This window comes from Naegleria gruberi, assembly GCF_000004985.1.
Source record: "Naegleria gruberi genomic scaffold NAEGRscaffold_21, whole genome shotgun sequence".
Classification (NCBI taxonomy): domain Eukaryota; phylum Heterolobosea; class Eutetramitea; order Acrasida; family Naegleriidae; genus Naegleria; species Naegleria gruberi.
Genome location: NW_003163306.1, coordinates 371994 through 394604, shown reverse-complemented (window position 1 = coordinate 394604; position 22611 = coordinate 371994). Strand labels below are relative to the sequence as shown.

General features: G+C 31.8%; 11 protein-coding genes across 11 annotated transcripts; 5 read left to right on the top strand and 6 right to left on the bottom strand.

Annotated features, from left to right (window-relative positions):
* Nucleotides 1–245: 245 nt before the first annotated feature.
* NAEGRDRAFT_67121 (uncharacterized protein) lies at nucleotides 246–1466 on the top strand (the record flags this gene model as incomplete). Its single annotated transcript, XM_002677793.1, has 1 exon — nucleotides 246–1466. One exon carries the CDS (start codon nucleotides 246–248, stop codon nucleotides 1464–1466), a length of 1221 nt encoding a protein of 406 aa, XP_002677839.1.
* A 102-nt stretch (nucleotides 1467–1568) lies between these two features.
* Nucleotides 1569–3232, bottom strand: NAEGRDRAFT_67120 (TAF3 RNA polymerase II; the record flags this gene model as incomplete). Its single annotated transcript, XM_002677699.1, has 2 exons — nucleotides 1569–2755; nucleotides 2800–3232. 2 exons carry the CDS (start codon nucleotides 3230–3232, stop codon nucleotides 1569–1571), a joined length of 1620 nt encoding a protein of 539 aa, XP_002677745.1.
* Nucleotides 3233–4437: 1205 nt separating this feature from the next.
* Nucleotides 4438–5622, top strand: NAEGRDRAFT_67119 (uncharacterized protein; the record flags this gene model as incomplete). The annotated part of the gene is made up of 1 exon (XM_002677792.1): nucleotides 4438–5622. One exon carries the CDS (start codon nucleotides 4438–4440, stop codon nucleotides 5620–5622), a length of 1185 nt encoding a protein of 394 aa, XP_002677838.1.
* Nucleotides 5623–7355: 1733 nt separating this feature from the next.
* Nucleotides 7356–8813, bottom strand: NAEGRDRAFT_806 (uncharacterized protein; the record flags this gene model as incomplete). Its single annotated transcript, XM_002677698.1, has 2 exons — nucleotides 7356–8679; nucleotides 8716–8813. Coding segments are annotated over 2 exons (1422 nt in total), but the record flags the coding sequence as incomplete, so codon positions are not given.
* Nucleotides 8814–9086: 273 nt separating this feature from the next.
* Nucleotides 9087–11246, bottom strand: NAEGRDRAFT_67117 (uncharacterized protein; the record flags this gene model as incomplete). Its single annotated transcript, XM_002677697.1, has 1 exon — nucleotides 9087–11246. One exon carries the CDS (start codon nucleotides 11244–11246, stop codon nucleotides 9087–9089), a length of 2160 nt encoding a protein of 719 aa, XP_002677743.1.
* Nucleotides 11247–11526: 280 nt separating this feature from the next.
* NAEGRDRAFT_79596 (uncharacterized protein) lies at nucleotides 11527–13616 on the top strand. The gene has a single exon (XM_002677791.1). It carries the CDS (start codon nucleotides 11579–11581, stop codon nucleotides 13517–13519), a length of 1941 nt encoding a protein of 646 aa, XP_002677837.1. The 5' UTR covers nucleotides 11527–11578; the 3' UTR covers nucleotides 13520–13616.
* Nucleotides 13617–13738: 122 nt separating this feature from the next.
* NAEGRDRAFT_67115 (uncharacterized protein) lies at nucleotides 13739–15047 on the top strand (the record flags this gene model as incomplete). The annotated part of the gene is made up of 3 exons (XM_002677790.1): nucleotides 13739–14145; nucleotides 14209–14460; nucleotides 14501–15047. 3 exons carry the CDS (start codon nucleotides 13739–13741, stop codon nucleotides 15045–15047), a joined length of 1206 nt encoding a protein of 401 aa, XP_002677836.1.
* A 1200-nt stretch (nucleotides 15048–16247) lies between these two features.
* On the bottom strand, nucleotides 16248–16793 carry NAEGRDRAFT_48789 (uncharacterized protein; the record flags this gene model as incomplete). The annotated part of the gene is made up of 1 exon (XM_002677696.1): nucleotides 16248–16793. One exon carries the CDS (start codon nucleotides 16791–16793, stop codon nucleotides 16248–16250), a length of 546 nt encoding a protein of 181 aa, XP_002677742.1.
* A 519-nt stretch (nucleotides 16794–17312) lies between these two features.
* NAEGRDRAFT_48788 (uncharacterized protein) lies at nucleotides 17313–20303 on the top strand (the record flags this gene model as incomplete). The annotated part of the gene is made up of 1 exon (XM_002677789.1): nucleotides 17313–20303. The coding sequence occupies one exon, from the start codon at nucleotides 17313–17315 to the stop codon at nucleotides 20301–20303; it is 2991 nt and encodes a 996-aa protein (XP_002677835.1).
* Nucleotides 20304–20328: 25 nt separating this feature from the next.
* Nucleotides 20329–21051, bottom strand: NAEGRDRAFT_57921 (uncharacterized protein). The gene is made up of 2 exons (XM_002677695.1): nucleotides 20950–21051; nucleotides 20329–20885 (listed from the first exon to the last, which is right to left on the bottom strand). Exons 1-2 carry the CDS (start codon nucleotides 21032–21034, stop codon nucleotides 20353–20355), a joined length of 618 nt encoding a protein of 205 aa, XP_002677741.1. The 5' UTR covers nucleotides 21035–21051; the 3' UTR covers nucleotides 20329–20352.
* A 368-nt stretch (nucleotides 21052–21419) lies between these two features.
* NAEGRDRAFT_67112 (uncharacterized protein) lies at nucleotides 21420–22592 on the bottom strand (the record flags this gene model as incomplete). The annotated part of the gene is made up of 1 exon (XM_002677694.1): nucleotides 21420–22592. One exon carries the CDS (start codon nucleotides 22590–22592, stop codon nucleotides 21420–21422), a length of 1173 nt encoding a protein of 390 aa, XP_002677740.1.
* Between the last annotated feature and the right edge of the window lie 19 nt (nucleotides 22593–22611).

Below are 22611 nucleotides of genomic sequence, written 5' to 3'. Positions count from 1 at the left end.
TCATCACAAATTTTAATTGAATATTTTTCCCGCCTGATGTATGATAAATAATTAAATAAACTTTCATCACCCGATGAAGAATATCAGAAAATATTGAAATTGTAATTTTCTTGGCTATAAACATTCTTCATTCATCATTTGTATGAATTTCCATTAAAAAATAAATAAAAAGTAAATCATCATCATAATCAATTGATTATCTTTTTGCAAAGGCTTTGGAAAATTTCATCATGCAGTAAAAAAAAATGAAAGAACACACAGCTCAAACTCTTTTATTTTCTATTGGATTAGCAGTTGTGTTTATAGCGGCAGTGATTGGGATATTCATAAATGTAGTGAGACAACCCTATACTACTAAAATAAAGAATACAGATCAATGGATTATTCATTCGGATATTTCTGTTAATCATTTAATTTCTTTGAATTTAATGATTAGAAATTCAAAAAACAAAACATTAATGGCACTTGTAACAACATCAAGTGAATTACAGGATAGTGGTGATGATTTTGATGAATTAAAAATAGGAGATGAAACATTTGCAATTTCTGATATTTGGAAAATGTTTTTAAATAAGAGAAATACATTCATTTATAATAGACAAACATATAATATTAATAATACTTTATTATTAAGAGGAGACCATATGACTAATGATAAAGGACAAAGATTTTCATCTGAAGATGGTATACGTATGAGAAAATACATGTTAGGAGATTTTATACACAAAGTTTTACAAAATAGAACTGGAAAATATGATCTTAATTATGAATTTCAAGATGATTATTTAGAAAAGTCATATCAGATTATTAAATCTGCTTCTGATACTATTAACTTTCTGGTATTAGGACCAGTTACTAATTTAGCTAAAACTCTACAATATTGTAGAGAAAGGGATGAATATATATTTGATAAAATTGGTAAAATTGTTTTATATGGAGGAACAACAAATCAAACAGATTTTGATGGAGAATATAATATGGGTTTTGATGTTAAATCTAGAGATGTAATATTTTCATATGATGAATTGAGAAGTAAGATTTATCTATTTCCTGTTAATTATGTGGCAAAAACACCATTAATGGATGCCTCACTTGTTAAATTTACCAGATTATTTGCAGATGGATGTGAAAAAAAGATGGTAGCCATTTCAAAACAACCAACTCTTATTTATGATATTATTAGTTGGTGGTTAAATTCATATAGTGCTCAAAATAGTACTGCAGAATTTACAGATGATTATTTACAGCATGAAATTATTTTCAATAATGAAGTTGTTTCATCTTCCAGTTTATGGTTGGTTGATGTAATTAATACCTTTCAACAACAATTCATTGATTGGAGTAAAACAACTCCTGGATATTTTAGACTCGTAACTGGAAATTATATTACCAGAGTTAATTTGATTAGAAAGATTGATTGGTACAAATATTTCGGTTTCTTACTGCACAAATGTGTGTATGCTTAATTCATTTTTGTAAAATAACTGTGTAAATTAGAGTGTCAAATACAATTTTGTAACATTATATTTATTATTATAATCGTACTTAGAAGTATTTGTTTTCCTAGTTTAAAATTTCAACTTTTTAGAATTTGGTTCATCAATTTCAACTTCTTCAAATTCATCCTCTTCAAAATCAGATGAGGGAGGAGGGGCAATAGAACTTCCAATATTTAACATTGGTTGATTATTACTAATGATTGGTTCAATAACTTCATTATTTACAGCAGTATTTGAACCCATAAGACTAGAGAGGAAGGTTGGAGGTGCAAATTGAGGAGGAAGAGAAGAAGGTGGTGGCATTAAAGTTGAATCATTCAAAACAGATGATGAAGCAGATCTGTTGATTGAACCTCCAATAGATGTTTCCATTATGGAATTCTTTTTTTGTTTTGGAGTTATTTGAGCATTATCAATATAACCATCATCATTTGATATTGTTGATAATGTTTGAGTAGTATTAGCAATAGCACCACTTTTCATTAAATTATTTGCTTGAACTTCTGCACTGTCATCTCTTGTAATAAGTGAAATAAAAGGTTTCTTAATAGTTGTGCTCTTTTTAGGTGTTGTTAGAATATTGGTCAACCTTGTGACATTATGAGGATTTGATGAACTGTTTGTAACATTTCTTTGAACTGCCAATGAAACTCTTTGTTTTTCAATTTGTAAATATGGATTAACAATTGTTTGAATGTTATCCTCTACAGCAACCTCTTCAACAGGTTCCTCATCATCTTCTGTAATAGATTGTTGAATTGCTTGTTCTTCCTTCTTCTTTTGAGTTAATACATTTGTAGTTGGTTTCTTTTCAAGATGTAATAAAACATCATTCTTTTGGACAATTGTCTTTTTCTTGGTTTTAATTAATTGTTCCAATTGTTGTGATGCATTTTCTCCATTTACTTCATTCAATTCTAATAAATCACGAACTTGTTTCAATTCAGCTTCATGAAGTCTTGTTAAAGATTCTTCAATATGTCTTCTTTGTCTTGTCTTTTCTAATTGAATTCTATATTGATCTCTTGTTCTCTTATTCATAATAGGAGTAAATCTAAATGTATGTTTAGGTGGTAAAGCTGGTAGAAATGTTGGTTTTTGTTGTTCAATTAATTTAATTTGTCTTTCATGTTCTTCTTCCTCTTCTTCATCAATAAATAAAAGTGATTTTGCTTTGTTTTTATAGAGTAAATGGAAATGAGTTTGTGGACATGACATTAAACTTGAAAGTGGTGCTTTAGGAATATCAGGAATGTCTAAATAAAGTTAAAGGTTATTTGATTATTTTTATCAAACTTACCAAATTCAAATGTTGACAAATCAACAGAATTTTCTTCAGATTTATCTTGTAAAATGTAAAAGAAAGATAATAAATCGTTAATATCCAAGCCCATATGATGATTTAATGATTTTTCAACATCAAATACATTTGGTTCTGTTCTTCCACAATGACTACTATACATTACACTTGTTGTGGCAATTTTTTGAATAAACATTTGCACCAAATCAATTAAAAAATCACTTGTACTACTTTTAATAGCATGAAATCCATAATATCTACATGTATCCGAAATTACACGTTGTAGTACCTCTCTCGCAAAATGATCATAATGTTGATTAGGATGTTGCGATCTACTTGTATTATTATTATTGCCCATCTTTTGCTGATTCATTCCGTTCATCATCATGGATGAAGAATTACGCAGCGAGTTATTGTTTTGTGATGAAGACATTTTTTTTTAATATTTTATTTGATGATTTGATGAAGAATTTTTCAACAAGCCTCCGAAAACAATATAGATGAAGGTTGAAGAACAAGATGTATCAACTTGTGATAGTATTCACAACAAAGCAAAATAGAAAGTAGTGAGATGGATTTTAATGAATATGTATAAGACAATAAAATCAAATATGAAAATGTTCATATTCAATAAAAATTAATATCTAATTGTAAATTGAATGATTTATGCTACAGCTATCAATTTTCTTCATCGTGCATCACCCTTAATTGAATTATTTCATTAACCTCCGAATTGCTTTTTTCAAATTGCTTCCTCCTGAACGCAATCAAAAAATACAGAACTAATGATGTATAATTCGTAATTTCTCAATTTTTTTATATATTTTGGAGTTGACTTAATACACAATAATGCTTGTTGTTTTTCACACATTTGGCTGGAACATATCTAAATATCAATATTCGAATCTAATCGGAACAGAAGAGCGTGAAATTCGAAAAAAGAAATAAATTAAAAAGTGTATATCCTCTTTTTTCATTGACAGAGAAAAGATTCATTCATTTTGAATTTTGTAGGTTTCACATGAAATAAATATATATTTTCACGTTGTTGTTTGGTCTATTGTCGTCTATCTCTTCGCTGATTTTTTTCAAACTTTAAAAAATTTCTAAAGCACAAACAATTTTAAATAAGCCTCAAAGTAAGAAGTTGATAAACGTGCTGTTATTATTGGAGGAATGTTCTTCTGGAGGTGTTATGTAATAGGGAGAGAAGGTTGTAGTGATGATGATAATGGAATATTGAGGAGAGGAAGTTTAATAGGATTTTATGAAGAATATAATTGAGGGTGTATTATTGGGAGAGTATGAAATACATTATTACTGTGGAGTTTTCAATGCTGAATAGATAGAGGGTAGGTCTTTAAATGGATTCATTTCTAAATCATTGTTTGGTATTGTAAAATTGGTAATAATGTTTTTAAAATAAAAACGTACAGAACTGTATTTGTTTAAAAATGCCATTCCCAAAACCAAGTTGTTAATTGAATTAAAAATCAATAAAAGGAATTTCCAAATTTATAATAATTATAATTATAATAATGATTTCTTGTTCAAAATGGAATCTCTATCCATTTCTGTTACTAAAAAGATTATGTATAAAATAATCATTATCAAAATTTTTTTTTCCATTATTAAAAAATGTTAAGAAGCCTACTTAAAGCTGTTCCCAAACGAAACCCCAAGCTTTCTGCTCCAATTTTTTTGCAGAACTTGAATGTTAAGAGATTTAGGTCATTCAAAGTAGTGGTTGAAAGCTTGTCTGAGCAAGAACAAGAGCCATTAACCAAGAAGCCTACTGATACTTGGAAGTGGAAGAGCCTAAGCTCATGGCACTGGTGTATTGCTCTTCTGTTACTGATTGCACCGTTATTGACCCTTGATTCTTATGAATTCCAAGACAGGAAATATCTTGACATAGAATTCTCATTTAAATATCTCGTTTATGCACTTGGCGTTTTCTTTATTTACACTTTTGCAGCAATGAATCAAAGAACTAGATCTTTATTGATTGGAGGTGGTGCGATTTCAACTCTTGGAGCTTTGGTCTCAGCTCTTGACAAAAGTAAAATTGAGACAAGATTATCATCACAAGCTAATTTTGAAAGATTAGCAGGTAATGAGAAATATAACAAATTCCAAGTGTATAACTCAATGGTAATTATGGATAGGTTGAATTATGAAAGACATGCATTAGAAAGCATTAAAGAAGATGTTTACCAAGTGGTTGAGAAATATAGAGATAATCTTTTAATGTTGCCAGAAAGATTTGAATTTGAAACATTTTCGGTTGAACTCTTGTTGTCAGCAAACTATAGAGAAAGAGCAATATTTAAAGAATATTATTCCCATCTGGAACTTGCAGAAGATAAGGATCATTCCTTATCTTCTTTTTTAAACGTTTATTTCACTGGTTCCCAACGAAAGGTATTGAATGTTGGAATTAAAAATTTTATCCAAGAAAAAGACGAGAAAAAATTGTACACCAAAGATACAAAGATCACTTTATGGTATTCTCCAATCTCTGAGAGCGATCCTGTTCCTAAATGCGTTTTAAGATCTAATAGAGCTGGTCACCAAAACACTAAAAGGTACTCCAATAACGAAAATTGTCAAAAAGTATTAACCTTATTGAACAAACTTGATCCAAATGACGAAATTTTTTTGGAAAGTATTTTGTTAAACAATTCTGAAGAATTGGAAAGAGTTAATAATGGAAATTGGTTTGATTCTATTTCTTCAAATCTTGAGGGGGGAGCAGACAAATCCTTGAATGACATTCTAAAAGAAAAAGTTACTGAATATTTGTGTGGTGATGATAACTAGACTTGGCAGGCTTCGAAATTTTCACAATAAAAGACTTATTCAATAACGTTTGTTGATTTAAAAGACTCTGCGAGCAATATAATGCTTGACCCAAGATCCTACTTAAAAAAGAGAAGATTTATATGTGGCTGATAATTCTTCGAACCAATTTCACCAAATAAGAAACTTGCAGTGATTGATTTGGAAAATTCGATAGAGTTTCTTTCTTGGTACTTTTCCAATCCTTTACAACTGAACTTTTTCATTTGTCTTCGAAAGAGAAACCCTCACTTGGTAAGGGAAGAGTTTGATAAGTATATTCAGCAATATGAAACAATGTGGCCTATCAGATTCGAATAAGAAAGAGAGGAGCGCTTTTTCTTTTCTATTCAATCTCTTTGTTTCCAATCAAGTGGTGATCAAGAACAAGCACAACAAGCAGCACTCAAATCAAGAAAGTTCATTTCAAAGGGTAATGATTCTCTTTCTCTACTCAACTCGTACAGTTATCTTAATTTGGCATTGTACGAAATGGGTTGTGGTGAATTGAAAATTTCAAAGTTTCATCTCCACTCTGCCAAATTCTATTCACAAAATATCATGAAACCAATCTTATCCAGTCAGGAAACCAAATCTGTGAAAACTATTTCATTTGTTGAGAATTTCTCATTACAAGAAATTGATGTTTTACAATTCTCGTCAAGTTTGCCAATGCTCTATGAAATGGTGACTGGTGTTCGATTGCATCCTCAAATTGCTAATCTCCTACTCGAAAAAATTTCACACGAAAATAGTATGGACATGATGAAAACTGGAAGTGAAGTTATCAAATTGTTAATTGCCAATATTAGAGACAAGATTTTCAAAAATTCAAATGAGATTTGTGATGAATATTTGAATGGAATTCAATTCACACAAGATATTCTTATTGAGGGTCTGAGATTGGGTATAATGATATCTATTACAAGTAGAAAGGATTTAATAGAAGAATCAAGTTTAAGAATTACATACTTGTCTCAGAAAGAATATTTCAATAATTGTAGTATGTTTATGATTCCATTCTTTATCATGGCAACTCGTGTCAACCTTCAAGTGGTGAAAAGTATTGAAACTGGTTTGAGATGTAATAATCAGATAAGTAGAGGACCTCATGATGGGTTTGTTCCAGTTGACTATATCAATATTCTAAAGATAAATCTAAGCTCGTTGAAAAATCTCAACTCTCGTTTCAAAAGAGTATCAATAGTGCATGACAAACTGCTTGATACAATTCAGAATATTCTTCGAAAGTATCAATAAAACAACTAATGTATTTCTCATCACAAGAATCTAGCTTCTATCGAATTCCCCTAACTCTGTCGTGATTAGGAATGTATGATTTATTTCAAAAAGTTTAGAGAATCACTGCCACCAATCGAATAATCTTGAGGATTTAAAACTCCTCCACCAAATATTCTTTGTGTGGATTGCTGTTGTGAAATTGATTCTAACTGATTTTCAAATGAGGAAGGTTGTAACAGGTTATTAGAATTGAGTGAATGAAGTAATTGGGTAGCTGTATCTCTTTCTGGAAGACCTGTAAATCTATCATCCATTAGTAACATACAATATTGTTTCACACTTTCAATATATTGTTCATCTTGTTGAGCTACTTCATAATAATAATCAGCAAGGAAAAGTAAAATACCAGCTTCATCAGCAGAACTTAATTGTTGATGAAGTTGATTTGGAACATTGTCTGATTCATAGTGTCCTAAACATTTCGAATATAATTCAACTGCTCTATCATTTTGATCTAATCTTCTAAATATGTTAGCCATCTTGAGTAGTGTACTCAATTGTTCACCTCTGTTATCATATGCTCGTTGATAACATTTGAGTGCATCATCAAATTGTTCTAATGATTCATAACAATTTGCAAGAGCAGACCACATTCTTCCATCATATGGTCTTAAACTACACGATTTGCTATAATAATACAAAGCATAATCAGACATGTCTAACATTTCATAGGTTTGGCCTAAACCATACCAAGCTCTGTAATCTGTTGATTGAATTTCAACTGCACTTCTATAGGCATTAACAGCAGCTTTAGTATTCTTCATTTCAATATACTCGTGTCCCATCAATGTCCAAGCTGATAAATATTTTGGATCTAATGAAAGTGCTCTCTTAAAATACAAGACAGCTTTTTCATGATCACCTCTTAAACTGTAATAGTTGCCAATAACACAACATGTCTCAACTCTATACTTATCTATTGAGTGTAGTTCGTGTGCCAATTTACTCAATTCAGCTTTTTCTTCTCTCACATATAAAATATTAGAGTATGTATCCAAAAACTCTAATCTAAAAGGATCTTTCTTTTTGATGTGTTCGAAATATTCTTGAGCTTGTTGGAAGTCTTGTTGATGGTAGCTCAACATTGCTAGTTGAGAATATAAATAATTAGAGTTTGGAAATTGTGAACATAAATCTTGAATCAAGTTGAATGTTTGATTTTCATTGCCATCATCCAAATCTAATTGAGTAAAACTGCCTTGGCTTGAAAGAGTTTCCAATTGAAGTCTAGATTTGAAAACCTTCATCATCCAATGTTGTTTTAAAATACTTTTGAACTTTTTAAATGTGTTAGACATTAAAGTGGATTGATTGTCATTTTGAGTAGTATCTTGCATTAAATCAATAAGAATATAAACAATTTCCAACCAACTTCCCCACATAAGTGGTTCATAATTTACACTTTTGATAAAGCAATCGAGAGCTTTACTCTTCATTTCCATTTCCTTTAGTATGACTCCAAACAAATAGTAGAGATAGGAATCCATTTGATCCAATGTATGCAATGTTTTAAGATCATTCAATATAGTTCTAAGATATTTGTTTTGAGTTTGATTGTGATGTTTTTGTTGATTTCTTTGTTGATGAATCATTTGATGATGAGCATTAGCATTGGTTCCTACCCCAGTAGCTGTTGTACTTGATGAATTATTTAAACTATATTCCAATACTTCTTGTTGTTTTTGTTGCTCACCCGATAGGAAGAGAGCATAATATTCAACAAATAAACATTTCTTACTGAATGATGATAGACTAGTTTTGTTTTGATTCAACTCCATTGTCGATGGTTTAGTTTGTTTTTGTAAAATAAAAGCACATCTAGAATATTCCTTTGAATCAAATAGTGTTTTTGCGAATGTATAATGATCATATAAAGATTGTTCATTTGCTTGTATTGTATTTGTGCAAATACTTGTAGAGGTTGCAACTCTAGAAAGTATTTCATTTGGCAGTGATATTAATTGTTCTCCGAGCCATTTTGATGTATGAATAAGACCTCTTTCTGATGTTTCCGTGATGACTCTCCTGAGTTCGTCTCTCGTTGTTAGGGTTGATGTTGTTGGCGAGAATTCATTCATTTTTTTTTAATTTGTTTAAACGTGAAAATTCTTTTTAATTTTGGCGCCAAAATTCAAACCATGTTATTAGTATTTGAGAAGGGAATCCTTCTTCTCCAACTCTACTAATCTGCTTTTCAATTGATCTATTTTTTGTCGTAGTGTTTGGCAAATGTAATCATTGGTAAAGAGTTCATGATTATCATCATTAATATCAATTACTTCTTTCTTTTCTATTGATTTTTCAATGATTGGTTTTTCTGGTTCAGGTTCTGGTTCTGAACTAACCATTTGTTCAATCATTCGTTGACAATATCCCATAGTACTCATATCATTATCATTTGCAGATGATACTGATGAAACAGACTCAATGGATTTACCAAGAAGACTGTCAATACTTTCTGTCATCATTGGTGGTGTTAGCTCGCTTTTCTTTTGTCTTTGAATTAATTCTTCTTCGTCAACAAAGTCTAATTGTCTCGACTCAAACGCACTATTGTCACTCTCTAATGATTCCATTGATTGAGAAACAACTGGGCCAGACTTGTCTGATTTAATGGTTACTACAGGGAAGAAACCTTCCTCCATATCTTCATGATCTATACTAATCTCATATTTTGAAGGTGACTTTTCCTCAGACAACAAAGATTGGGAAGAGGATTTCACACTACTTAGTATTGAATGATTTGAATCTTTTTGAGTAAGTTTTGGTAATTCCTTTTCTTTCTCTAAAATAATTGAATTCTCTCGGCTTTTTTTCCCTTGAAGCAATTTTTCAACTTGCTCGCTTTCCTTCTTTAACTCATCCAGTTTATCAACTTTGACATTCTCAATTTTTGGTTTCTCGTTACTACTTAGAATATCATAACTTTCCAGATCCAAATATGACTCGTGAAGCCCAATGGATTGTAATCTCGATAATACTCCTTTTCTAAACATTTCATCTAGTTTTTCTTCGTCACTTGAATCACTAGTTTCATCCATTTTCTTTTCAGAATTTATCGAGTCCTTAGATTGATTGGTTTTTTCGTTAGACAGCTTCGACAGAATACTTTCAACATTCCCAAACATTTTGAAACTTCCATTTTCCAGAGCTAAATCTGTAATATTATTAAGTTCGTTGATATTAAAGTCTAGAGTATCCATATATGAAAAATGATCTTGTGTTGAAAGGGCCAGGGCTTCCTCTTCATCTAGGTTAAATTGAGAGTATCTTTTTGCACGCTCAATGTTGTCCTCCACATCCATTATTTCTTGCTTGATCGATTCTTTCATTTGATTAATGTTTCTTATGGAAGGATGAGAGCTATCTATGGAGCTTTGCATTGCTCTCTTCATCCATGATCGATTATCTTCTCTAGAATTAGTAACCAGAGATTCTAACTCTGGTGATTTCCTTCTCTCATTTCTTGGTACTGGTATTGGTTCTTCCTTTTCATCCTCAAATTCCAAACGTTTTCGTTCACTCCTCTGTGTAGGAGGAGCTGTTCTAAATCTTTTGATATATTCAGCAATTCTTGAAGGTCTGGGATTGTTATTTACAGGTTGCTCTTCTTCTGCCTCTTCCTCCTTTAACTTTCTTCTCACAGAAGATAAAATATGAAGAGAATTATTTGAACTGGATACACTTTGCTCTTCCCCAAAGTCCTCATTTTGCTCCTCAGTTGGTATTGAACGAGTACTACTAGAATCTCTTGAATCTCTGTAGTCCCTTTCTCTTGGAGTTTCAATTTGAACCTTCTTTTTCATTTTCAAAGGGATTGAATCGTCAGACATACCCATTTCCGACATTGTAGATCTATTAGATTTACTCGATCGACTTGATCTAATTGACTTGATACTAGAATTTTGATCCTTAGATTTGTTCGAGTCTTTTAAATATTGATATTGGTCATTGACTGACATTATTTCCATATCGTCGTCATCTTCTTCCTCAATTTTACTATTATTTGATTCTCGGGATATATCCTCACTAGGATTTCTATGATTATAATGTATATTATTCTTTCCAATATTACTAGGGCTCTTAGATGGTTGAGGTTGCGATGAAGAGGAAGTTCTCACCACCGATGATGCTGCTGATAGCCTTGTCTTTGGAGTGGATGGTGTAGTGACTACTCCTTTTACTCCCGAAGAAGCAGAAGTACCACCTTTTGATGATGCTGATGAGGGTAATACCCTATTCGTGGATGGTTTTTGTATATTCGTAGAAACCCGAGAAGCAGTGGGTTTACCACCTCGAAACATTTTTTTGTATTTGATTGGCGCCAAAATTTATACTATTACTAAACATTAAAGAATTTAAAAATATTACTTTTGGATTCTGATTGAAAGTTGGTTGTTTACAAAAATGGTCTGAAAAATATCTAATTTTCACTCTCGGTAACTTCGGTATCTCAGTTCCTTAATTTCCTTGATTTTCGGTTTCACTTCCTTATTTACCGAAATAACTTCCATGACAAAATCCACAAACAACAATCTATATAAAAACCACCAATGCAACATTTATCAACAGCAGCAACAAAATCACAAACTGAAAAAAAACAATACTATTGTAATTAATATACTATAATTTCAAAATGTCTACTACTTCAACAACTTCTGAACTATTTGACGGTGCTATTGGAATTGATTTGGGAACAACCTATTCCTGTGTTGGTGTTTACATGAATGATACTATTGAAATTGTTCCAAATGATCAAGGTAATAGAACAACTCCTTCCTATGTTGCATTCACAGATCAAGAGAGATTGATTGGTGATTCTGCAAAGAATCAAGTGGCAATGAACCCACACAATACTGTATTCGATGCTAAACGTTTAATTGGTAGAAAGTTTTCAGAGGAAACTGTTCAAGATGATATGAAACATTGGCCATTCAAAGTTGTCTCTGAAACAGGTGATGATAAACCTAAAATTCAAGTCGAATTCAAAGGTGAAATTCACACATTCACTCCAGAACAAATCTCAGCCATGGTTCTAACCAAAATGAAAGACATTGCTGAACAATATTTGGGTAAAACTGTAAAGAAGGCAGTCATCACAGTTCCTGCCTATTTCAATGACTCTCAAAGACAATCCACCAAAGATAGTGGAACCATTGCTGGTTTAGATGTTTTGAGAATTGTTAATGAACCAACAGCTGCTGCTATTGCCTATGGTTTAAATAAGAAAGGTGAAAGAACTGTTTTGATATTCGATTTGGGTGGTGGTACATTTGATGTTTCAATTCTTGACATTGATGATGGTGAATTATTTGAAGTGAAAGCAACAGCAGGTGATACCCATTTAGGAGGTGAAGATTTTGATAATTTGATGGTCGAATTCTGTTGTGAAGAATTCAAGAGAAAGTTCAAGAAGAATGTTAAGGAAAATCCAAGAGCATTAAGAAGATTGAGAACTGCATGTGAAAGAGCAAAGAGAAATTTATCTGCAGCATCGAATGCTTCCATTAACGTGGATGCCATTATGGATGGATTGGATATGGACATTGTCATGACACGTGCCAAATTTGAACAATTGAATTTGGAATTGTTCAAGAAATGTTTCGAACCTGTCAAGAAGGTAATTCAAGATTCTGGTTATGACAAGTCACAAATTGATGACATTGTTTTGGTTGGTGGTTCAACTCGTATTCCAAAAGTTCAAGATATGCTCAAAGACTTCTTCAATGGTAAAGAACTTTGCAAGTCAATCAATCCAGATGAAGCAGTTGCTTATGGAGCTGCTGTTCAAGGTGCTGTGTTGACAGGAAAGGAAAAGAAAGTTCTATTGGTTGATGTTGCTCCATTGTCATTGGGAATTGAAACTGCTGGTGGAGTAATGACTAAATTGATTGATAGAAATTCAAAGATTCCATGTAAGAAAACCATGCAATTTTCTACCTATGCTGATAATCAGACAGCTGTCACTATTCAAGTGTATGAAGGTGAAAGACCATTGACAAAGGATAATCACTTATTGGGTAAATTCAATTTGGAAGGAATTCCACCTGCTAAAAGAGGTGTTCCAGTAATTGATGTGACATTTAATGTTGACACTAATAGTATCATGACAGTTTCTGCTCAATGTTCTGGTAAGACTGAATCTTTAACTATTAACAATGAAAAAGGAAGATTATCCGATGAAGAAATCAAAGAAATGTTAAAACAAGCTCAAGAAATGGAAGCTCAAGATAAAATTGCAAAGGAAAAGATTGATGCAAAGAATTCATTGGAAAATTATGTCTTCTCCATCAAATCTACCATGGAAGATCCTAACTATTCAACAAAGATCTCACAAGATGATAAGAGTAAGGTCAACTCTGCATGTAATGAGATTCAATCATGGTTAGATAATATGAATAATGTATTGAGTTGTTCATTGGAAGAAATTGAACAAAAGAAGCAACAATTAGAAAGAATTTGTTCTCCAATTATGGCTAACATTCATTCTCCTCAATCTGCTGCTTCCTCTGATTCATTTCAATCAGAACCAACAGAAACAAAAGCTCCAACTTTTAATGATCTTGACGTTGAATAATTTGATTTCTTATCAGTTCAATATCAAAATTTTGTTAAAAAGACGAACAATATATATTTAAATTATATTATATTAATAAATAAATTGTACAATTAATTGTAAAGAAAAAATAATGTAATCAATTGATTGGTTACCACATCATGAATCTCCTCCCACGTTCCATTTCGGAAGCTTTCGTTTCTTTCAACAGTTTTTCACAAGATCTTGATTGAAAAAAAAATGTCAGGATTGCTCTCCACCTGTTGTCGAACTGTTTTCCTTTCCATCATTCTTCTCATTTCGGCTTGGTTTGGTTTTTTAGCTTTTTATCCATTTCCAAACCTTGACCAGTTGAGTAAAGATTGGCCAATCCAAACATTGGAGGAATATCATGAAAAGATGAATCCCATTATGAAAGCCAATGGTATTACTATGAATTTCCCACCTAAATTGGCTAATTTTGTCAAGATTTCACTTTCGAATGGAATTATTTTTAATGCATTGGAAGGAGGAAGAAAGGAAGGAGAAACGAATCAAAAGTTATTGATTTTTATGCATGGCTATCCAGAAACTGCCTTGTTGTGTTTCGGAAGATATCTGGATCATTTCATTCAACAAGGATATTGGGTCATTGCTCCTGATATGAGGTATGTGTTTCAATAGTTTCGAATATTTATTTGAAATATATTTCCTCCTTTTTTCGATAATAGAGGATACAATGCAAGCTCTAAACCAGTTCCAGAAGGTGTTGATTTGGAACAAGTTAGCAAAGGACTGCCAACTGACATGTCCTTTGAATCTTTAAAGAAATATCTCAAGGATCTCAATTCAATTCCATATGAATATGTTGATGTGAAATTGGCCAAAGATTATCAACTTTTAGTTACAGAATATGCCAAGAGAGAAAAGGCTATCTTCATTTCTCACGATTGGGGTGCAGCAGCATTGGGTTTCACCATGAAGTAAGTTGACTCATTGTAAACTTTAAATTCAATTTCTCAGAGAATATCCAGAAATTATTGAAAAATCAGTTCTTGGACTTGCAATGCGTGTAAATGAAGGTAAATATATCAAGGAACATACTGCAAAATTCTTCAGGCAATTGACCAAGAGTTGGTACATTTTCTTCCTTCAATTGGTTGGATTGAGTGAATTAATTTCCACAAGAAACGACTATGCCATGTTCTTCAATACAGCAGGTTTCGACCAAGAAGCTCATCAAGGAAGATTGAGTGCTGAAGAAGCTAAACTCTGGTTGGAAAATATTAAATCGAGCTACATTACAGCAACTTCATTTTACAGAGCTGCATTTCGTACTCAATCGACTAGAAGTTTTGATAAGGAGAAGGTTGATGTGCCAGTTTTGTTTTTGCATGCAGAAAATGACAGATATTTAACTGAGGAAAGTGCACACTTTGCATTGAAGGAAGCATTGACCGAAAGAGCTCAGAAGGAATCAAAGGTTTTTATTGTGAAAGAGAGTTCTCATTGGATTCAATTTTATGGAGAAAAGTTTATTAAGGAAATTGATGAATTTATTAGAAAATAAATCCTGTCCAAGAGGTATGTGACAAACCACATTCATAAATTTACCATTCATCTCCTTCTTGATAGATGTTGGTTTCAATTTCTTGGTCCTTGGGAAATTTGAGTTCTTCCATTTCTTTAGCAAAATCCTTAAATGAATAATAATGGAAATTAAGAGCTCCTTCCAAGAATTGTTGGAATTGATGATTTTCAGATCTATGAAATGAATTTCCAGAATTTGGATTTCTTGACTCTGGGATTTTTCTTCCTTCAAAGCAATCAATAAATAAATTAAATATTTCTCTAAAGTAACATCTATTCTCATTCGTAAGATATTGTCGATGAATGGCATACATGAAATATAAAGGCATTGACCCATCAAGTGTATCTTGATTCCTTTTTCCAATACTACAACGATTTATAGGCGTAGCTCCAGATTGATTACGGTGTACATGCTCCAAAACATTAGAATCGAGTATCCCACTATAAAAGAGTGAATGAATGATATTGATATCCAAGTGATGTTTCAAACACCTGACTAGAATATAGAATCTGAAATCTATTGAGCTTTCCTTAATGAAATGAGGGTACTTTCTAATAATATGCAAACCCAATCCGCCATAGTCGGATGTTAGAATCGAGTGAATTGGTGCATTATTCTCCAAGAAACCTAAAAACTTGTAAATCAAACATGAATAAAAAACTTACAATCAACAAGAATTGGAATTTTAACTCCATATTCAATTGATTCCTGCACAAAAAAGTCAATGATATTCTTATACTTCTCTGCAACATAGTAAGAAGATATGGTTGTTCTGAATTTTGAGAAAATTCTCACAATTTTAGAAAAGAAAACTGAGCTGTCTTGGAAATCAATACGATACACTTCCGTATTGAACCTCCTAAAATGTGTATTGGCCGTCCTAGATTTCTTGGTAGGAAACGCCATGGTTTCGAACATTATCTTTCTTCTTAATAGAGGTTCCATATCAAACAACTTGTTGATTTTTTCTATAAATCTATATAAATCATCTGGAACTAATTCATCTTCTTTTAGCACGGAATGTTCCAATTCTAATGTGTAATTTGTAATATCATTGATAACGTGCTGATTACAATAACCATTCCATACTGATTTCCATTTAGTAGGTCTTTTTGATTGTTTGTCAACTTGCTTTTGCAAATCTTTCAAAAAAGTGTAGCTCTTCAATTTTAATCTCTTCTAAATTGATGCCTTTCGTCTTTGCTTTTCCACATAATTTCCAACAATTTCATCATTTTCATCATCATCAAAAACTACTGGTCTATTAATCGAATAGGAATACTGAACAGCTTCATCAATTGATTCATTCAAAGATTCCTCTTTAAACCAATTAGGAAACAATACTTTTGATTTTAAAACACAAATTCTAAGTTTTTCTCTCAATTGTGAAATGGAGTACACGAATTGACTACGTGGCAATGCACTTGCTCCTTTCAACACCTTGTATGCTAACTGTGGTACCTGAGGTCTTTCTATAATGGATTGAATAACCTTCTCCAAATCACTTTTTAAATTTGCTTCACACAATAATCGGAAAAAACTCTGATCAGTTGTGTCCAATAATTGCCAAGTAATGACAGGACTCATTAGGAGGGAAATTCTTTTAATTTCTTGCAATTCTAAATATTTGAAAATATTTAACCAACATTCGGTGGGTAATTGTTCAATGGTGGATCGAATTCGTTTGTTGCATTCATCATTGTTGCACAGGGAATGTTGCGCCATTTTTTTTGTGTTGGTTTTTGAAATTCTCAAGGTTGTGAACTTCTGAAATTCACACAAGTTTATATGATGACAATCTTTCCAATGGCTTGGTCACCACATTATTGGATTCGTTCAAGCACAGATGACATAAATATCATGATGTACTACTGTTTGAGTATTTTGTTTAAAATCCAAAATCTCCTAAATTTTGTAAACTATTTTTTTATTCCTCCCTCAAGAAGGATCAAGAAGCACGTAATGTGGTGACCAATATGAATTGCAGCATGTTGTTGATTTGATGATATTTTTTTCAAACAATTGGATATGAAGTTGGTGAAATTTGTAAATTCATCAAGTTCACTATTTATTTGCCTTAAATAATATGAAAACCATAACAATTTAAAGAACTTTACAAAAATTGAAAAGTTGAAATGTCAAAGAATGTGACACTGTTGCGTAAACTTCAAAAAAGTATAAACATATATGGTTAAAAAGGCAACAAATATAGGATTATCACTCCTATTGGGTAATTTTGAATCCATGGATCAAGATATGGTTCAAAGTTTAAGTGGAATAGGTCAGCAATTTGAAGTCAACTGTCAACTTGATAATTCTGATAATGAAGAAGAAGAATTAATTTTGCACAACAGAAAATCTAAAGAAGAATGTGAATATGAATATAAAACTCTTTTTCTTGGTGGTTTAATTGAAAAGATTACCAAAAAAAGTTATGCAAAGATAAGAAATGATGATTTACAAGTTCAGGAGGGAATGGAAAATTTCTATTTTGATAATTTGATTGAAATTAAAGCTGTTTCGAATGGAAAGGTTAAAGTTGATTCGAATAATTTCAAGAAGAGAGATGAAATTGATAACTTTATTCCTCCTGAGAGAGTTAATGTGGAAAATGTTGATATGGTGAAATGGGAAGATGAAATTGTTTGGGAAGATGATAGTAGAGTTGAAATTGGTAAACAAAGTTATTCGATACTAGAAGAATTATCAGTAATTGGTTATGAACATAATTCTGGTAATTGGGGAATGATTCATGTTTCGTCTGAGGAGGAAGCAATTATTCCTTTGCCTAAATCAATAACAATTACTACTGTACCTTTATCCAATTCCATTCTAGAAGAAACTCCTTTCCTATCCGAAACCTCTCTGAAAAAGAAGAGAAAATACCGAAAGAAAAAGAAATTCGACTCTCCTCAAGAAAATGTTCAAGTTTCTCCAAACAAATTGATAGATAAATCTAATTTAAAAGAAGAAAATCTTCAATTCCTTAATACTGATCTACTCAATTGTGATTGGTTGGACGAAATTTATTGGGATGATAATCAACCGAAACCAAACGAAGAAAAACTAATTCTTGACCTGAATGATAAATCAATGATTTATGATATTGATTTAGAAATCAAAGATAATGATGAAATTTCAGTTGAATTTCTTTATCAATCTTCTTGTAATCAAGTTTCGAATAGAAATGAAATAATTCCAAAGAAGTATCATGTTCAACATTCGAAACCGGCCATAGAGTTAGATTCCAAATATTATAACCTCTTCCCTAAAGGAAAGGAAGTTAGTCAAAAGAAATTGTCACATTTCAAGAAGAACGAATCTATCCGCTTGAATTATTCGAAACCAAAAAGAAAGATTAAATCGATTCAATCAAGAATGGATTTATCTGCTGTTGATAATCAACTTGTTTTAATGGAATTTTTGGAAAGATCCCCTTCACTCATTAACAAATTTGGAATGGCAACAAATATTGTAAACTATTGTAAGAAACCAGAAACATTTCAACCAATTCCAATTAACAAAAATGGAATAACTATAATGGTTGATAATGAGGATGAGATACCATTGTTGACTAATCTAGAATCTAATGATAAAATAATTACTGCACAAAATAACATGTACTCGTCACAAATTTATGAACAAAAAGTTAAGAATTCTGATTTCCTTTTATGTCAAAGAACAACCACAGATGGTAGAAGCACATGGTTTATAAGAGAAATACCGAATGAATATCTAGTTGGACATATTCAGCCTCAAATTGAAGTTTATCCTCCAAGAACTCGTTCACTAGATTCCTACATTAATAATGCACTCTCTTACCATATATGTAAATTCTTTAAGGATAAAATTAGAAATGGAAAGAAGGCAAAAATAAGTGTAAAGGATATAACTTCAAAGTTTGATGATATTCCTCGTCAAACTATTAGAGAAAAACTCAAAGAATTTGCCACTTTGGACAGAAAAGGAAATGTTTGGGTTGCAATTAAAGAAAAATTGCCAACCGATGAAGAATTACAAAGATTAGTGACACCTGAAATGATTTGTGTGAATGAATCAATGATATTAGGAGACTACAAGTTTAATAGACAACATATTGATGACAGATCTGACATGGTTGCTTATGAGCTGTCATATGCCAAATTAGAAGACAAGTATCGTAAATTAATTAATGCAATTCAGAGAATTAAAAATAATTTACCTTGGGAACAGACAAGCAATTTCCAACTTTGCTTTAAGAGTAATAAGGAAAATGTCAAATTAGAATTATTAGAGCTAGTTCAGCAGAATGTGAAAAATGTTGAGTTGTTTGTGAGTGAAATTAACAAACAAATTGAAATGGAAGCTGAAGAAATTCTTCCATCTTTGACTGATTCACAAGCAAGAAAGATTCTAATCGATTCCAAACTATTCCAAGACGAAACTATTAGTAATATGAGCAGATCTGAAAGAAAGTTCCAAGCCAGAACGTTGTTGAAACAAAGTGAAGAATATTCGAAAGTAGATTCAGAATTAGATAAAAGATCAGCCAAAACACTTGCCAGGATTAATGTTTTCAAAGATGCCCTTCGAGATGTTTATTGGAAAGAATCAATCAAACTTTCGAATGGATTAAACTTTTATGAAACATCTGAAAAAGAAGTTCAAGAGCTAATCTTGAAAAAGAAAGGTCATCGCACTAACAATGCTATAAATGCAGATATCGCAAGTAATGATTCATTGTCAACCCATTCAAGAAGTGAAATATTGGATGAGAATCCAATAGAAGAAAATGGAAATAAGAAGAAAAGAGGACGAAAGAAGAAGATTTCACTCAATAATCAATATGTTAAAAAGACAACCACTTTAGATGACAAGACAACTCGAGTTGAATATATTCATAATCCTGTCAGAGTAAATTATTATCAACAAGTTCAGAAGAGTAAGAGAAGATCAAAACATTTGATTGGAGCTCAAGATTGTGAAATTCTCTCAGTTGGACCAAGAGAAAGAGCAAGATTACAAGCACTTTCAAAGGAATTCAAGAAGAATTTCAATTCCACTGCTGATAAGGAAGAAGCCATTGAAAGACTTTTTAGAAAATCAGAGAAAATCAACACTTCAATCAAGAATGCTTCTTCTTCTTCTTCCTCTAATTCATCAAAAAACAAGAGAAAATCACAAGATGACAACAATCATAATAGGAAACAATCAACCAGTATTCGTCAACCAAGAAAGAAAACTAAAATCCATTAACAAAAAGCTCATCACTGCAATTTTGATAAATAATTTACATCTCTACAATTTATTCCTCATCAGATTCGCTTCCTTCTTCATCTTCAGATTCATCCTTCTTCTTCTTCTTCTTTGGAGGAGCACTTGATTTCTTAGCAGCCTTGTTTTGTTCCTTTTGTTGATTAGACAAATCAACATATGGCTTCTTTTCGTCATCATCCATTTCCTTCCACATTTCACTCAAGATCTTCTTAAGTTCAGCAGGTTTCTTTCCTTCATTTTCCTTCTTGTTCTTAGTTTCCTCTAACTTGGCAGCTTGGAAAATTTGCAAAGCAGATTGGGCTCTCTTAGGCTTGTCAGATGTTGTAGTCTTTTCTTCGTCAGACTTCTTTGGTGCACCTCTCTTCTTTGATCCCTTTGTTGTTGTCTTTTCTTCTTCTTCTTCATCATCATCTCCTTCGAGTTCAGCCTTGAGCTTCTTACTCTTCTTAGTGTATTTTTCCTTTACATCATCATCAGCATCTTTAAACATTTGAGACAAGATCTTATTAATTTCATTTTGCTTCTTTCCTGCGTTATCCTTCTTTACTTTTTCCATATTATCTATATATATCAATGATGAATAATATATTAAATAAAACTTGATGATGATGATGATAAATCATACCTTCTTTGAACAAAGCAAGAGGTGTTGGTGCTCTCTTTGGCTTTTCGTCATCAGAATCAGCAGCGGCCTTCTTCTTTGGTGGCATTGTATTTTTTGTTGGTTTTTTTTATTGGAGTGAGTTCTGTTGCAGCCAAACTCTCTTGCGAAAAAATTTTGAGCGCAATTTCAAGGTAGACTTCTTTACACACAAAGCCTTCGGAAAAGCCTTGATGAACGTAACGGAAAAGTTGTTGGCGGCAAACAATTGTTATCATCACGTTCAAACAAATTCTATTGTCATGATTTTTGAGAATAGTTACTGAAATAGTAAGAAGACTGTAGATAACAATCGTAAAACTCAATACAGTAATTGATGATCATCTCCTTTTCATGATTGCTAGCCTTTGATTTATTCGAAACAATGTACGATTACCACAATATTAAGGAAGGCAACAACAATTTCAATTTATTTACAACAATTATTTGAAATATTAATCACACAAACCAGCTATTCTATTATACACTACTTGGTCAATAATCCAAACTACAGCAGATAAATAATAAACTCCAATAATAAGTAGTTTCAAAACTGAATCCCAAAACAGAAAATTAATAATTGCCTTTGTGGTTGGTAGATTTGAAATCCCAATCAATTTCCAATATGATATTTCCATCCAATACCATAGAAGGAAAGTTGAAAGAGAAACAGGAAGTATTAAGAATGCAGAAAAAAATCTTAAAAAATCAGTAGCTCCATAGACAGTAATATGGAACTTGGTAATCGTAAATTTGGTTGCAACTGTCTTAATCTTTTCAAAGTTTGATTCTGTTGTGCTGCATGTCCCATAATATGACTGATTGATAATAAATCCCTTAACACCTAAAAATATCAAGTAGATGATGAATGACACAACTAAAATAATTGATATAGCTATCAGTACTTTCTTTACAATATCAACTGTTGTGTATAAAGCAACAATTCGTGAAACTAGGTCTCTCTTTTGCCTAGAAAGGTGTGTCATTGAATCATCCAACCAAGGTTCCCAGAATTTTTTCTCATTTAACCTATTCATGGTATTCCATCGATAGTAATATATCTTATCCAAGAGGTCATCAATCAATTTTCTGGCTTCTCTCAATGTTTCAACATTGTACAATTCTTGATTTAAATCATAAATTTCTTGTTCAATGTCAAAGCTTCCAACTAATCGATCAGTTTCTTCCAAATAACTGAGTGAAAAATCTTCAATTGGAATAGATTTCATTATCTTACTCTCTAATGTGATTTTCTTAATTTGTGAATATTGCCTCACTAAAAAATCATTAATCAATCCACCACTTTCAAATAAATAGGGACCCATGATCAAAAAGATTAGTTTAAACCTTTCGAATTCAGTTTCGTTAAACTTTTCAAAGGCTTGGCTAATTCTCTCATGTTGATGGGCCAAATAACTTGTCGGATCTCTTCTCATTAATGTAGCAAGTCTTTGAATATCCTCTTCAACATTTCCATTCAACAATTTTTGATATAATGCTTTGTCTTCTTGCTGTTTGTAAACTTGTTGCAATTCTGAACATAAATCCATCATGGAAATTTTAGCCTCTAGATCATCTTTTGCTTTGGCATAACGTTCGAGGGTAGTTTGTTCTTGGTGTGTTTTCATTTTTTTTTGAGTAGAGCAA

Excerpts from the sequence above, each read along its gene's own strand:
- NAEGRDRAFT_57921 (XM_002677695.1), bottom strand. The coding sequence starts at position 21,034 with ATGCCACCAAAGAAGAAGGCCGCTGCTGATTCTGATGACGAAAAGCCA. Across the intron at positions 20,886-20,949 it reads TCTTGCTTTGTTCAAAGAAG|ATAATATGGAAAAAGTAAAG; the intron begins GTATGATTTATC and ends TGATATATATAG.
- NAEGRDRAFT_79596 (XM_002677791.1), top strand. The coding sequence starts at position 11,579 with ATGTCTACTACTTCAACAACTTCTGAACTATTTGACGGTGCTATTGGA.